The sequence below is a fragment of the Aythya marila genome, assembly GCF_965140915.1.
Source record: "Aythya marila genome assembly, chromosome: 10".
NCBI lineage: Eukaryota > Metazoa > Chordata > Aves > Anseriformes > Anatidae > Aythya > Aythya marila.
In genome coordinates, this window is record NC_139051.1 from 12,958,356 (window position 1) to 12,971,404 (window position 13,049).

Below are 13,049 nucleotides of genomic sequence, written 5' to 3' on the forward strand. Positions count from 1 at the left end.
TCTACTCTTATATACAGTATTTATAAAAAGCGTCCCAGCCTCCACCACCCCCGTAAAAAAATACGTCTCTTATTTACTTGGCGAGCATCCCCACCCCCCCCCCACCCCAGCCTCCCTCTCTGCCCGCCCCCGCTGCCCACCGTCGTGGAGGGAGCCGTGCCCCGCACCTCGGCACGGCTGGGCGACCCCAATGGCACGGACAGACGGACGGACGGACGGACGGACCGACAGGCCGGTGGCAGGAGAAGGGTGCAGGCTGGGCGGTGCCCATCACCCTGGCATCAGGGGATGCGTGCAGGACAGCAGCTCCAAAGCTTCCCCCCCCTCCCACCCACCCACCCACCCACCCAGCCGTCCCCAAGCCACGCTGCCCCGCGCACCCCAGCCAGCACCCCGGGGTGCTCGGGGTGCCTGCGCTGCCCCGGGGAGCAGCAGAATGGCCCCAGCGTGGCCGCTACCGGTGGCCAAGCCACAGCACCGACGGAAACCAGCAGCAGCCACCCCCGCTGTGTGTGTGTCACCTTCCCACAGGGACAGGGACAGCCCCTGGGTACCTGGGCTGACAGCAGCCAGCCGGCCCCCGGCGAGCTCAGGAGCGTGCCGGGGGTCACAGGGGGCGAAGGGGAGCTGGCTCGGAGGGGACGGGGACAGCAAGGGACAGGGCGGGTGGCTGGGGCACTGCCCAGGGCTGGCCACCAGCCCCGCAGACGCTGCCCTCGGGGCTCTGGTGCCAGCGGAGGGCAAGAGGATGTCCCCGAGCCGGGCTGGCCCCCGAGCCCCCCGTCCCCTGGTGAGGTAGGGAAGCGCTGATCTCCCCGATTCACAGATGGGGAAACTGAGGCGCAGAGCAGGGAGGTGTGGGCACGGGCTGGGGTCCCCTAAGCTGGCCGTGTCTCGTGCCCCCCTCCCACCAGCCAAGGGCAAGGGCGGGAGGCAAAGGTGGGGGCCCCGGGGGGGTCCTGGCAGGGTTGGGGTTGGGGTCAGGGTGGGCAGCCAGGGTGGCTAGTGGCTGCCGCCACTCCTGCCCCCCCCCGTGGCCCAGTCGATGATGATGAAGCTCAGGCTCATGATCATGAAGAGCACCCCGAGGAGAGCGAAGCAGGCGGCCTGCGGGGGGACAGAGCAGAGGATGGGGGCTGCCCACCGCCACCCACCGCCCCAGGCAGAGCCAGGAGGGGGTCCAGGGGGCCCCCACCCCAGTGAAGACTCAGGAGACCTCACCCACGTCTCCTCCGTCCTCACGCCCCCCGGTGTCACCCTGCAGGGGACGGCAGCGTGGCGCATCCCTGAGGCGCAAGGGCTGGCCCCCGTCCCCGTGCTCGTCCTCCCCCACCAGCACCCAGGGGTGGGGGCCCAGGGCTTACCAGGATTTTGGGGGTGGAGCGCAGGGGCTCCTTGTCCTTGGGCATGATGCGGATGTAAAAGATGGCCGGGAAGATGAAGATGAGGCAGGGGGCAGAGGTGGCACCTGCGGCAGACGGTGACGGAGCGGGCAGGGTGAGCCCTGCAGCCCCCGCCGGGTCCTGCCCTGCCCTGGGGAGCAGCCCGGGGGGACAGGGACAGGGATGGGGGCCGCTGGCGGGGGACATGTGGCAGGGCCGGGTGCCAGCGCTGCTGCTCACCGATCATGCCAAAGATGCCAAGGATGGAGGGGGCAAAAATGACCAGGAGGTTGATGAAGGTCAGCAGGACCACGGCGATGGCGACGTGGCGGATCCAGCTGAAGTTCTTGCCATGGAACAGCATCTGCTGGATGGCCCGGCGCACCTGGGGATGGGCACAGGGAGGGGAGGTCACGCTCCATCCGTGGAGCCAGGGGTCACCCCGTCCCATCCCATATGCTCCCTTCCCATATGCATCCACCCCATACACTCCGAAACCATACGCTGCCATCCCATCCCACCCACCCCATCCCATTCTTTCTACTCCCACCCCATCCCATTCCATCCCCATCCCATTCTGTCCCCTCCCATCCTGTCCCATCCCATCAATCCATCCCATCCCCATCCCATCCCCATCCCCATCCCACCCCATCAATCCATCCCATCCCATCAATTCATCCCATCCCCATCCCATCCCGTCCCATCAATCCATCCCATCCAATCCCATCCCATCTATCCATCCCCTCCCATCAATCCATCCCATCCCCATCCCCTCCCATCAATCCATCCCATCCAATCCCATCCCATCTGCTCCCCTCCCATCCCATCCCATCCCCACCCATCTTGTCCCATCCCATCCCATCCCATCCCATCCCATCCCATCCCATCCCATCCCATCCCATCCCATCCCCTCCCATCCCATCAATCCATCCCATCCCCATCCCATCCAATCCCATCCCATCAATCCATCCCCTCCCATCCCCACCTCCCCACTGCTGCCCAGCCCTGTCCCCACACCCCCCCTGTTCCCTGTTCCCTGTCCCCCCTCCCCAGCCTCAGTTTCTCCTCTCAGCACTTGGATCTGCGGCTGAAGGTTGGCCGTGGGGGCAGCCTGGTGTCCCCAAAGGGCCCCTCACCGGGAAGAGGACGATGGGGACGGTGAGCGTGACGGCCGTCAGCACGGCCACCCGCACGCAGAGGATCAGCACGTCGAAGGGATCCACCCTGCTGTAGGTGTGCAGCAGCTCCGACTCCACGCGCCCTGGGGGCACCGCGGACGCGGGGTCAGCGCCGGCACCCCCGGGACGTCCCCCGTGGTGCCACCGTCCCCGAGCTGCCCTGGGGCTCACCGTAAAACGTGAGGTAGCCAAAGAGGGCGGCCAGGAAGTACATGAGGTACATGACGGCGATGGAGATGTTGGAGATGCACTGCATCTTCTTCTTGGAGGGGCTGCGGGAGATGGGTGTCAGCGCCAACCCCACCCCATGGGGGGCAGCGGGCACCCCCCCGGGCACCCCCCCCGCCCCGCCTGCACTCACTCCTTCAGCTCCGTGTAGATGGGCAGCACCTCGGGGTGGCACACGAAGGCGAAGGCCATGATGGGGATGGTGTAGGCCGTCTGCGAGGGGGGCGGGTGGCTGAGCGCAGGGCACGGGCAGCTCGCCCCGGGGCCGGGACCCCCCCCCGCCGCAGCCCCCAAAACCCTACCTGGGAGTTGAGGGTGAAGAAGCTGGGGGTGCAGGCGCCCAGCTCGGGGGGCTGCGGGCCCAGGGAGTCGTCCCAGTGCCCCCCGCTGCTGGCTGCCGTGGAGTTGAGGCCGCCCGTGCCGTTCCCCACTTGGTCGGGGAGAGGGCAGGGGATCTGAAACTTCTTGTAGATGACCTGGGAGGGTTGGGGGAGAAGCAAAGGGGGTGTGGGGGGGGGGGCACCATGTCAGCCGCCCGGGTTTGGGTGAACGAAACCAGGCGAAAAAGGGGGCGGTGGGGATCGGTGCCGTGCTCACCGAGATGAGGAAGAAAACCATGCAGCTGAGGGAGAAGCCGCTGGCGTAGCCGAGGTAGCCTGGGGGGGACAGGGGAGCAGCGGTGGGCACAGGGCTGTCCCCAGCCCCCTGTGCCCCCCCCAAACCCTCCATACCCCACTTACCCAGCTGCTTCATGAGGGCCAGGGGCAGGATGATGGTGACGGAGACCAGGATCACCAGGTAGTTCCCGTTCAGGTACCAGTCCCTGGAAGCAGAGGCTGCTCACAGCCCCGCTCAGCTGGGGAACAAGCCTCACCTGATGCGGGGTGGGGGGGGTGGACATGAGCTTGGGGGGGCTGTCTGCCTTCTGGGGGGGGGCCCTGAGCTGGCAGCACCCGGGCTGACATCCCTGGACCTTTGAACTGGTGTCCCCAGGGATGTTGGCATCCCTCGAGGACACGGAGACTTCGGTGCTGGCGTCCCTGGGGACACTTGAGATGGCATCTCCGGGATCACTGAGATCTCTGCGTCAGCACGGGGACCCCAAAGTCGGGTTCTCTGGACCCCATGGCTGGCGTCCCCATGGATGCTGGTGTCCACAAGGATGCCGGTGTCCTCGGGGATGCTGGTGTCCCTGGGGAGACCTCTGTGCTCACGTGGAGACCGCCGGGGTTCCCCGGGTCTCCTTGGGGACCCTCGAGCCGGCATCCCCCGGGAGGAGGAACAGGTGGGCTGATCCCCCTTGGGGGGCGAGGAGCGGGGATTGGAAGTTCACCCCGGTCTAATCCCACCCAGGGGCTTATTCAGCGCTGACAGCGATCAAAAATAGCAGTGGCTTAACGCCACTAAATCCCGCCAGGGGCTGCACAGCTGGAGAGGAATCCAGGGCGCCTGCCGGGCGGGGACGCAGGGGGGGGGACGGGACGTGGCTGGAGGGGTTGGGGACACTCACGCGGTCTTCTCCTCCAGGTTGAGGAAGGTCTGGATGACGAGGGGCACCTCGGACTTGACTATGTACAGGTAGCTGGACATGGCTGCGGGGCAGAGCGAGGACAGCGTGGCGGGGGCCGCCCGGTGTCCCCCGTCCCCGTGTCCCCACCCCAAAAAGACCCCCCCCCAGCTCCTCACCCCCGATGTTCTGCAGCGTTATGGCGATGGCTGCGGCCAGCTTGCCCGGCGTGCCAAAAGCTCGGTAGCCCAACTGCTCGTAGGCACGGATGCCTGTGAGGGGAGAGGGGACGCAGTGAGGGTTGAGGGGGGGGATCCAGGCACAGCCCCGCCGGCTGCTGGGGTCCCGGCGCTCACCCACGATGCCCGAGGACTTCAGCAGGAGGTGGATGGAGTAGCTGGAGAGCAGGGCCACGGCCGTCAGGAGGAAGCTGCGGGGGGGACAGCACGGTCACAAGCCAGCCCCTCGGTCCCCCGCTGGCCACCGTGTCTCTGGTGACACCAATCCTCACATCCCTCAAATCCGGGACCCCCCCCGGGTGCCCGGCACCACTCACAGGAACAGGACGATGCCGGTGTTGGCCATGGCGTACGCCAGCCCCAGGATGCCGCTGCCCATGATGGCGTTGCTCAGGTTGAAGACGGACATCCCAAACGACGTCTTGCCTTCGAACTGCGCGCAGGGGGCACAAGGGGAGGGGGGGACGGTCACACGGGTGGGATGCTGCCAAAGGGGGGGGGCTTTGGGGAGGTGTGGGGGGGGGGTGGCCCCGTGCCGCCACTCACGTCGGTGAAGTGCGTCTGCTTCTTCTCAGCGCCGTGGGGCAGGAACTCCTCCATCTCCGCGCTGCGCTGGTTCTCGTCAAACCTGGGCGCCGGAGGGAGGAGCGGGGGAAGCGGGAGGCCAAGCGGAGACGGGGACGCCACGGCCCCCCCCAGCAGCGCCAGGGCACGGGGGCCGGGACTGGGGCAGCTCCCCCCTGCCCCTGAGCCCTCTGCGCACCCCAAGTGCTCTGAGCCCCATGAAAGACCCAAGCCCCCAACGTGCCCTGAGCCCCTCCAGCCCCCTACCAGCACCGAGCGTCCTGAGCCCCCCCCAAAACCCACAAGCAACCCCAAGAACCCCAAAAGCCCCAAGTCCCCAGAGCCCCGAGTCCCCTCGAGCTCTCTGCACGCTCAGTGCGCCAAGCCCCCCAAATCTCCCGGAGCCCCCAGCCCCACGCAGGGCCAGGCCGTGGGCACCCAGACAGAGGTGCCCAGAGCCACCCAAGGAAGCCGCCTGTCCCCAGAGCCCTACCTGTCACCCGCCAGCGAGGGGAGGGCGGTGGTGCTGAGCTCGGCCGCGTGCTTCCCGTTGGGCACCAGCTCCACCATCTCTGCCTGCACCGGCAGCTCCGGGGCCTCCATGGTGGGCGGCACGGATGCAGCTCCTCGAGGCTGGGCGAGACGCGGGGTCCGGCTCCGGGTGGGAGCTGCAGGGCCTGGTGACGGGGTCCCCACGGGGGCCAGGTCAGCAGGGACGGGCGCCCCGGCGCATCCCCGCGGTGACTGGGACCTCCCGGCTCAGGTGGCCCAGCCTCCCCAGCAGGGCTTGGCACCCAGCCTCAGTTTCCCCTCCCAGCACTGGTGGGTCAGGGGAGGCGGCGTGGGACGGGGCAGGGAGCTCGGGGACCCCCCGCTGCCACCGCAGGGGGGCTCAGGGGCACGTCAGGGCTGGCAAGCGGAGCAGGAAAGCGCGGGGCTGTGAGACGAGTCCTTGGCAGGGGATGGCGGCCGGGCTGCCGAGCGGGGACGCCTTGGCAAGCGGCACAAAGCCGCCTCTGTGCGAGCCCAGCCCTCCCCGCCCCGCTGGGAAACGGCACAGGGCCGCTTTCTGGGGCAGGCTGGCAGTCGGGGCACGGCCCCGCTGCCCCACACCGTCCCCTGCTGCCACCACCGCCACCCCCCGCTGTCCGCATCACCCAAGGGTCTCCATGAGCCCCACCGAGACAGGAGGTGTCACCGGCCCCAGAGGATGCGGCACGGTCCCAGCCCCGGGAGGATGCTGCTGCTCCATCAGCAGGGCTGTGGGTCCCCAAGGGGCTGCGGGGGCTGCAGCCGTCCCTGCGGTCCTGAGCCAGCACTTGGGGTCCCACGGTGGCCCTGGGGACCGGGTGGCTCTCTCTGTGGTTCTGCCCACTGCTGAGACCCCGGCATGGGGGTCACAGGGATAGCAGCCCCGCTGGCTGCACTGGGGAAGGTCTCCAGCACCCCCGAGCCCCCACGGCTCTCGCCCTGTTCCCACTGCCAGGGGGACGAGGAGCCCCAGCAGGGTCACCCCAGGCCACGCGCTGGCTCACAGGCAGCCCTCGGGGGGTCAGCGAGGCTAAGCCATGGGATGGGGGCACGCATCCACCCTCCTCCCCCCCACCCCTTTTACAGCACCTGCCCACGTGGAGAAACTGAGGCACAGCGGGGGCCACATCCTCCCGCCCCAACCCAGCAAGGCCGAGCCATGCGGGGGAAGCGAGCGAACCGCAGGCGGCCGCTGGGCGATGATTTATCCCCTCCACTGGGCCTCAGCTTGGGCTGCATCCAGGCACGGACGGGGCTGCCAGCACGTCCCAGCGCTGCCGTTAGCTCCGCGCCTTCCCACCGCCATGGACACATCCCTCGCCCGGCCCTCCACCGGGCATCGCCGGTGCCCCGGTGCCAGGCCGCGAGGTCCCCGAGCCCCCCTTGCGCTCTCCCCTCCGCAGCCCCCTCCTCCTGAGGGGCCACGGCCGCAGCCCGGGGAACGTCGGCCTCCCCCAGCACCTCCCGGCACGGCCAGGCGACGGCCGGGCTCGTTTCTTATGCGGTGAGCGTCGCGCCCGGCTTCCTCCCGCCGGCGGAGCTGGCACGGCCCCGGCAGCGCTCGCTGCCACCTCGGCGGCCAGACCGGCCTTTGGTCCCTGCCCGGTGGCACCGGGGGAAGGGGCGAGGGACCGGTGACGCTTCGGTCGTGCCCCTCACGGGTGCTGTTTGCTTTGCGATAAGGTTCTGCAGAACAGCAAATAAACAGCGCAACGGATGTCCCCGGGGTGGCCCCCAGGTCGGGGACTCGCGCAGCGGTGGGCGCCCCGGCGGCACGGCGCCCTGTCTGGGGACCGGTGGCAGGGGTAGGAGCGAGCAGACCCCACAGGGCTGCCACCCACGGTGCCACCAAACCCCCCGCGCTCGGCTGTCGCTTGCCCAGGGGCCGTTCCCGGTGTCACCGAGCTCGAGGACACCGCGCTGACGCTGCCAGCCAGCCCGCTCACGTCCCAGCGCCACGTGCCAGGCTCCAGGCGCAGGGGTGCCCCGAGCCACCAAAGCCCTGTGCGGATGCAGGCACTGCCCCAAGCAGGGATGCGGTGCCCGGACCCCATCCCGGCTAATCCTCCCCAGCTGGGGCGGGGGCCGCGGCACCGTGGCGGCTGTAATCCGGCTTTAGCACCGAGCCCGACGCAGCTGCCGGCCTGCACGCGGGCAGCCAGGCGTTGCGCCTCGCGGGCTGGGGGCTACACAGCCCTCCTTGCGCCCACCGGCCCCAAAAGCATCGCAGCGCAGCTCCTGGCTCGGGGAGGTGGCAGCAGGAGGGTGATGGCACGGCCACCAGCCCCGCTGGGGTCCCCAGGCGTTGCCGCCGGGCCTCCCTCCCACAGCCCGGCACAAGGCAGACCTGTGTTTTTCCCCTGACCTGCCTTCCTAAATTTAGCACCCAGCCCTGCTTTTAGCTGCGTGCTGCGCTCCCACCTCCCGACTACGCACGTACGGCCTCGCCCAGGGCCGCGGGCTGGCGCCAGGACAGCAGGGTGAGCTGAGACCCTCCCCAGACAGCCCTGCTGGGGACCCTCGCCAGAGAGGCAGGATGTCACCGCAGGCAGCTGGGGACATGGTGCTCAAATGCCACATCCCCCGGCAGCCCCAGGTCCCTTCTCCAAGCTAGCAAAGCCCCCGTGTCTGTGCCAGGTGACAGGCTCGCTGCTGTCACCAGCCCCAGCGCCGTCCCACAGCGGTGGACGTGCCAGGGTTGGGGACACCGTGAACAGGGGGTGGCAAAGCCAAACATTGCCACACATCACCCAGCCTCTGGCAGGCAACGGGGAAACTGAGGCACAGCGCGGGGGCACAGCGCAAGGATGCCAAGCCCTTGATGGGGCTGGTGTCACCTGGACAGGACGGTGCTGTCGCAGGGATTAAATGGGTGGAAAGCACCTGAAAACACTATTTTAGCTTTTCTCGCACGCCTTGCTCCTGGGAAGCGAGACGTCTCTCGGGAGCTCGCTCCCTAAAGCACACCTGCCTTCGCGGGACGCCGCCAGGAGCTCAGCACCCCAACTGTGGGCTGTGATTTTGGGGGGGACCCAGCTGGCCCCAGCCTTGCGTCAGCAGCCCCGTGGCGGTGGGGGATGCGGGGGTGGCCAGGACCCACGCGGCGAGAAGGCCGGGGGCAGGGGCCTCTGTTTTCTCAGCCAGAGGAACCCGTGGGATCCCAGTCCTCCCCCCAGCACCCCCATGCCAAGGAAAACAGCCTCTGCCGGGGCCCGTTTGTTTGCCGTGGCCGCGGCCCCAGCGTGCGAGTGCAGCTGCAGCCCGGCCAGGCGCTGCGGGGACCTTTGCACCTCGGCCAGGCTCCCCGCGGGGGCAGCACCCCGATGCCCCCCCACACCCCCCGGAGCTGCCCACGAATCCCTGGTGGACCCCAGCCGCTCGTGTCCGGGTAGGGGGCTACAGGCAGCGCTGCAAGGAGCGCCGCGCTGTGCCCACGGTGACAGCCCGGGGTTACGGCACGCCGCCGGACCCGCCGATGCAACCGCTCTGCTTGGGCCTGATCCAGATGCCAGTGGAAAATTCCCGTCTCCTCCCCCTGCCCAGGCGCAGCACCCAGGGACCCCCCCCCGGCCCCCTGAGCCAGGGCTGTCCTGCGGCCCTGCGGCGGACACGGCGCTAGCGGCATCCAGCACCGCGCGGTGCCTCGGTTTCCCCCGGCTGGTTTCTCCCCGGCTGGCGCAAGACGCTCGGGGAACGCCGTGAGCCTCCCGTCTGGCTGCGCTTGCCCTAAAAATACCCGGCCCTGGCGGCACGGCACGCACGGCCCCGCCGCCCGGGAGCCCCTGTGACGCCCTGACACCCGATCCCGCTACGGCCCTTTCCAGCTGTAACCAACATACGCGGCTGCCACCGCCGATTAAAAATTAAAGTGGAAAAAACGGGGAGCTCGGGGGTGGCTGTTATCGGCAGAGCCAGGGGCAAGACTCGCGGGGTGGCCACGCGGCCCCCCCCCCGGCAGCGTGGTGCCACCGAGGGCGGTGAGCGTGAGGCTCCAGCTCCGGCAAGGCAGCCTCTGCCTTTTTATGAGCATTCGTAGGATTTTTTTTTTTTTTTAATACGTTGTGGGAGGGTTTCAGCAGCTGGAGAGGGAAGAGGAAAAAGCAACGGCAAAGCAAACAGCCCCTGCGCTCCGGCTCTGCCACCTGCAAGCTGCCGCGGCGTGGGGCGGCGTGGGGCGGCGTGGGGTGGCGTGGGGCGGCGTGGGGCGGCGTGGGGAGCTGCTCCTGCCAGCAGCTCGGGGCAGGACTGAGCGGTTCCCCCCTCCTCCAGCAGAACAGCTGGCGGTGGGAGCGGGGCTCCGAGGAAGTTTGGAAGTTTGGGGAGGAGAAGGTGAGCGGGCGCCGGGGCTGCGTGCGCCGGAGCTGGGGCGCAGGGAGGCGGCGGGGGGGGCACGGGGAGGGAAGGGGGCGAATTGGGGGAGAGCCTCCGCAGCCTCCCACCCCGGCAAAGGCTGGGAGAAAGCAGCAAAGGGGAGAGCGTGGGGCCGCGGGTGCCGCGGGTCCTACCTGCCCGTCCCCTCAGTGCCGCCTCGCTGCCAGCCCAGCCAACGGCGCCGGGTGCGCGCCGAGCCGCCGGCAGATTACCGAGCCTCCTCCGGCCCTAATCCCGACGGAGCGGGGATTAAACGGGAGCCCAGGCCCGCCCCCCGTGCCACGGCTCCCAATCTCTCTGCGCAGCCGGGGCAGCGTCAGTGCGAACCGCTGGGGAGGCCGGTGGCGAGGGGGAGGCGCACGCACAGCCGGCCCCGCTGGCCCCACCGCCACCGGGCACGGCCACCCGCGGCCCCCCCCAGCGCCCAGCGCCGACGGTCGGGGCTGGCTCAGCCTCCCCGACCCCACCCCAAGGTCCGAGGGCAGCGAGTGGCTGGGCAGTGGGTGCTGTCCCGAGGGGCAGGAGGGCACGATTTTAGCCCTCTGCCCCTCCGCAGGGCAGCCGCTGCCTCCGCCGTGGGGGTAAAAGGGGCAGGGCGGGACCCTTCAAGCTTCCCACCACGCGCTGAAGCTGCTTTTTACGCTCAAAGTGTTGGGGTTTGCCCCCCAAAAGAGCCCCAAAGGGGATTTTTATTTATTTTTTTTTCTCTGAGGAGCGTTCTGTGTGCTGCAGGGATGCCCAGGGAGCCTGGTTGTCAGCCTGCCGCTGTCCCTAGCATGCTGGGGGGCCTGAGTGCCGCGTGAGGCATGCTGAGCCCCGCTGGTTCCCATGGGGTTTTTCTTAGGGGAAAAATCTTCTGGATCCACGCTGTGGTGACAGGGGACTCCTTGAATGCTCCTCCCCTCGCAAAACAGCCCTGTGTTGTTGTACCCAGTGGGCTGGCTACTTTGTGGGGCTTCTCCTTAAACTCCTTGTGCCTTGCAGCAGCAGCGAGGCACCTTGCTACCCCCCCCAAAAACAACACCCCCCAAGCCCCACATGCCCCTAGGACCCTGCATTTATGTTACAGATACACACGATGTGCATAAACCCTGACGGAGCAGATCAGGAGGGCTCCTCCAGCTGGCGGCGAGCATCGGGGTCCGGCCGTGGGGAGGAGAACGTGCCCGGCCCCAGCGCAGCGGGCAGCAGCAGCAGCACCCACTTGCCTGGGAGCACTGGGGCAGCTGCTAAATACCACACCGACAGCCACGGCTGGTTCTGCCCCCTGCTCCCGCGCCTGTTACCACCGCTCCCGTTCGGCCGGAGACATCCATTAACTAATTTCTAATAACAGCATCATGCGTAAGTGCTGAACCAGCGCTGGCCGGCGTGCCGGGGCGAGGCGGCCAGGTTCGGCGTCGGGGGGGTCAGGGCACCCAGAGCCGTGCTCCATCCGCTTAACCCTCCCCACCCCGGCGAGGGCGGGCACCCGCCGGCCACGTGGCACCGCGCTCCCCGGGGACGGGTGGCAGCGCACAGCCTCGTACGGGGCTCGTAAACGGCAGCCGCCAGCAGCCGCCCAGAGCGCAAACACAGCCCCAGCAGCCAGCACCCGCAGGCTGCGCTCAGCGGCAGGACAGGGACAAGGACAGGGATGGGGATGGGGACAGGTCTCGCTCCTCTGCAGCCCAGTGACTTAGAAACGCCGCTGGTGGTTCTTGGTCCCCAAATCCTCCGTCTCCTTTTGCTGCGAAATGAAGGAGTGCCCCACTGTGCCATCCCCTCCCTTGTCTCCCGACACACAGTGTGCTTCTCCCCCTCCCCTCCTTTTCAGCCGGGCAGATGAACACAAACTGTGCGCGCAAACACAGCCGGAGCTTTGCAGAATATCGCAGCAGGGAGGAGGAAGAAGAGGGAGAAAAGCCACCAAGCCCCAGGACTGGAGCACACCCCAAGGCTCCCCGCACCCAGCTCCCCTCTGTCTGCCCCGTGCCACCCGCAGCCACCGCCTCGTGCTACCCCAGCCATGCGCGTCCCCTAGCTCAGCCAGCCCACGAAAGCCACGGCCCTGGGAGCCAGCCCCGCCTGGCGCTGGATGAAGGCGGCCGGAACGGGGACCTGGGTGGATCCGAGCATCCTCAGCCATGAAGGACGGGCGCAGGGTGCCGGGGGCTGGCCGGGTGTGCGCCGAGGGTCACGCTCGGCTTCCTTGCCCAACAACCTTCCTGGGGCCAAGATCGGTGATCCCAGGAGCACATGGCTGAGGTGATGGCTTTAACCACGGCCCCAGCGGCTCTCCCAAGCGCTGTCACACGGCCTCTCGAGCTAGAAGCCTCCAGGCACTCGTCCTTGCTGGGGACAAAGCCAGCGGGTGCCTCTGGTCCCTGGCGCCAGGCATCACCGTCCGCCCCGCCGGTAGGACAGGCACAGCTCCCCGGCCTCCCCCTCGCCTCGGAGGCCGCCACCACCATGCACACGCTGTCCTGTGGCTGGGCACAACAACAACAAGGAATAATTGGTTAATGTGATTTCAAAACATGATTTGCAATTATAACTCGCCAGAGAGCGTTCAATGGCCCCACACACCGGGAGAGTGTTTTTCTCCTTCGTTTGTTCCTGGAAACTCTAAACCAATTAACTTTACAGAAGCCAGGAGCAGAACGCGGCTCCCTGGACCTGGCAGGGTGGGTTTATCGCTGCTCGATCACCTGCCTCCCCAGTGCGTCCCGCGGCGCTGCGACGAGGGACACTGGGACAAGGGGACAGGGCAGTGGCCACCCGGTCCAGGCCGCCGCGTGCCAGCTCCGCTGGGATGCCCTGCCCGGGGGATGCCCGAATGCCAGGAGGGGGGGACGAGCAGCGTGCCGGGGCTTGGGCAGCACCCCTCCTGCACCCCTCTGTGCCACCCTGCCCCAGGCAGCCCTGCCACTGCTCCCGGTGCCCTGAGGATGCTCAGGGAATTCCTGGTGAAGCTGCCCCCGGTTCTGTGCCCAGCCCCGCTCCGCCCGGCCGGGGGTTCCCTGCCCATCCCCGTGGGACACCCGCACGCGTCCCCAAGCGCAGCTGG

At 68.4% G+C, this 13,049-nt stretch overlaps 1 protein-coding gene and 1 long non-coding RNA gene across 2 annotated transcripts; one reads left to right on the plus strand and one right to left on the minus strand.

Moving 5' to 3' along the window:
• Window positions 1–857: 857 nt before the first annotated feature.
• On the minus strand, window positions 858–10,294 carry SLC38A3 (solute carrier family 38 member 3). The gene is made up of 16 exons (XM_082768207.1): window positions 10,135–10,294; window positions 5,592–5,775; window positions 5,081–5,162; window positions 4,852–4,967; window positions 4,652–4,725; window positions 4,475–4,567; window positions 4,299–4,380; window positions 3,529–3,611; window positions 3,386–3,444; window positions 3,091–3,264; window positions 2,922–3,001; window positions 2,732–2,832; window positions 2,519–2,643; window positions 1,623–1,767; window positions 1,365–1,468; window positions 858–1,107 (listed from the first exon to the last, which is right to left on the minus strand). Exons 2-16 carry the CDS (start codon window positions 5,699–5,701, stop codon window positions 1,003–1,005), a joined length of 1,533 nt encoding a protein of 510 aa, XP_082624333.1. The 5' UTR covers window positions 5,702–5,775; window positions 10,135–10,294; the 3' UTR covers window positions 858–1,002.
• Window positions 9,372–12,532, plus strand: LOC309881808. The gene is made up of 3 exons (XR_014318178.1): window positions 9,372–9,958; window positions 11,070–11,344; window positions 11,817–12,532. It is a non-coding gene; the product is annotated as an uncharacterized lncRNA (long non-coding RNA).
• The last annotated feature ends 517 nt before the right edge of the window (window positions 12,533–13,049 follow it).

Excerpts from the sequence above, each read along its gene's own strand:
- SLC38A3 (XM_082768207.1), bottom strand. The coding sequence starts at position 5,701 with ATGGAGGCCCCGGAGCTGCCGGTGCAGGCAGAGATGGTGGAGCTGGTG. Across the intron at positions 3,612-4,298 it reads AACCTGGAGGAGAAGACCGC|GGACTGGTACCTGAACGGGA; the intron begins GTGAGTGTCCCC and ends CTCTGCTTCCAG. Across the intron at positions 1,469-1,622 it reads TGGCATCTTTGGCATGATCG|GTGCCACCTCTGCCCCCTGC; the intron begins GTGAGCAGCAGC and ends CGTCTGCCGCAG.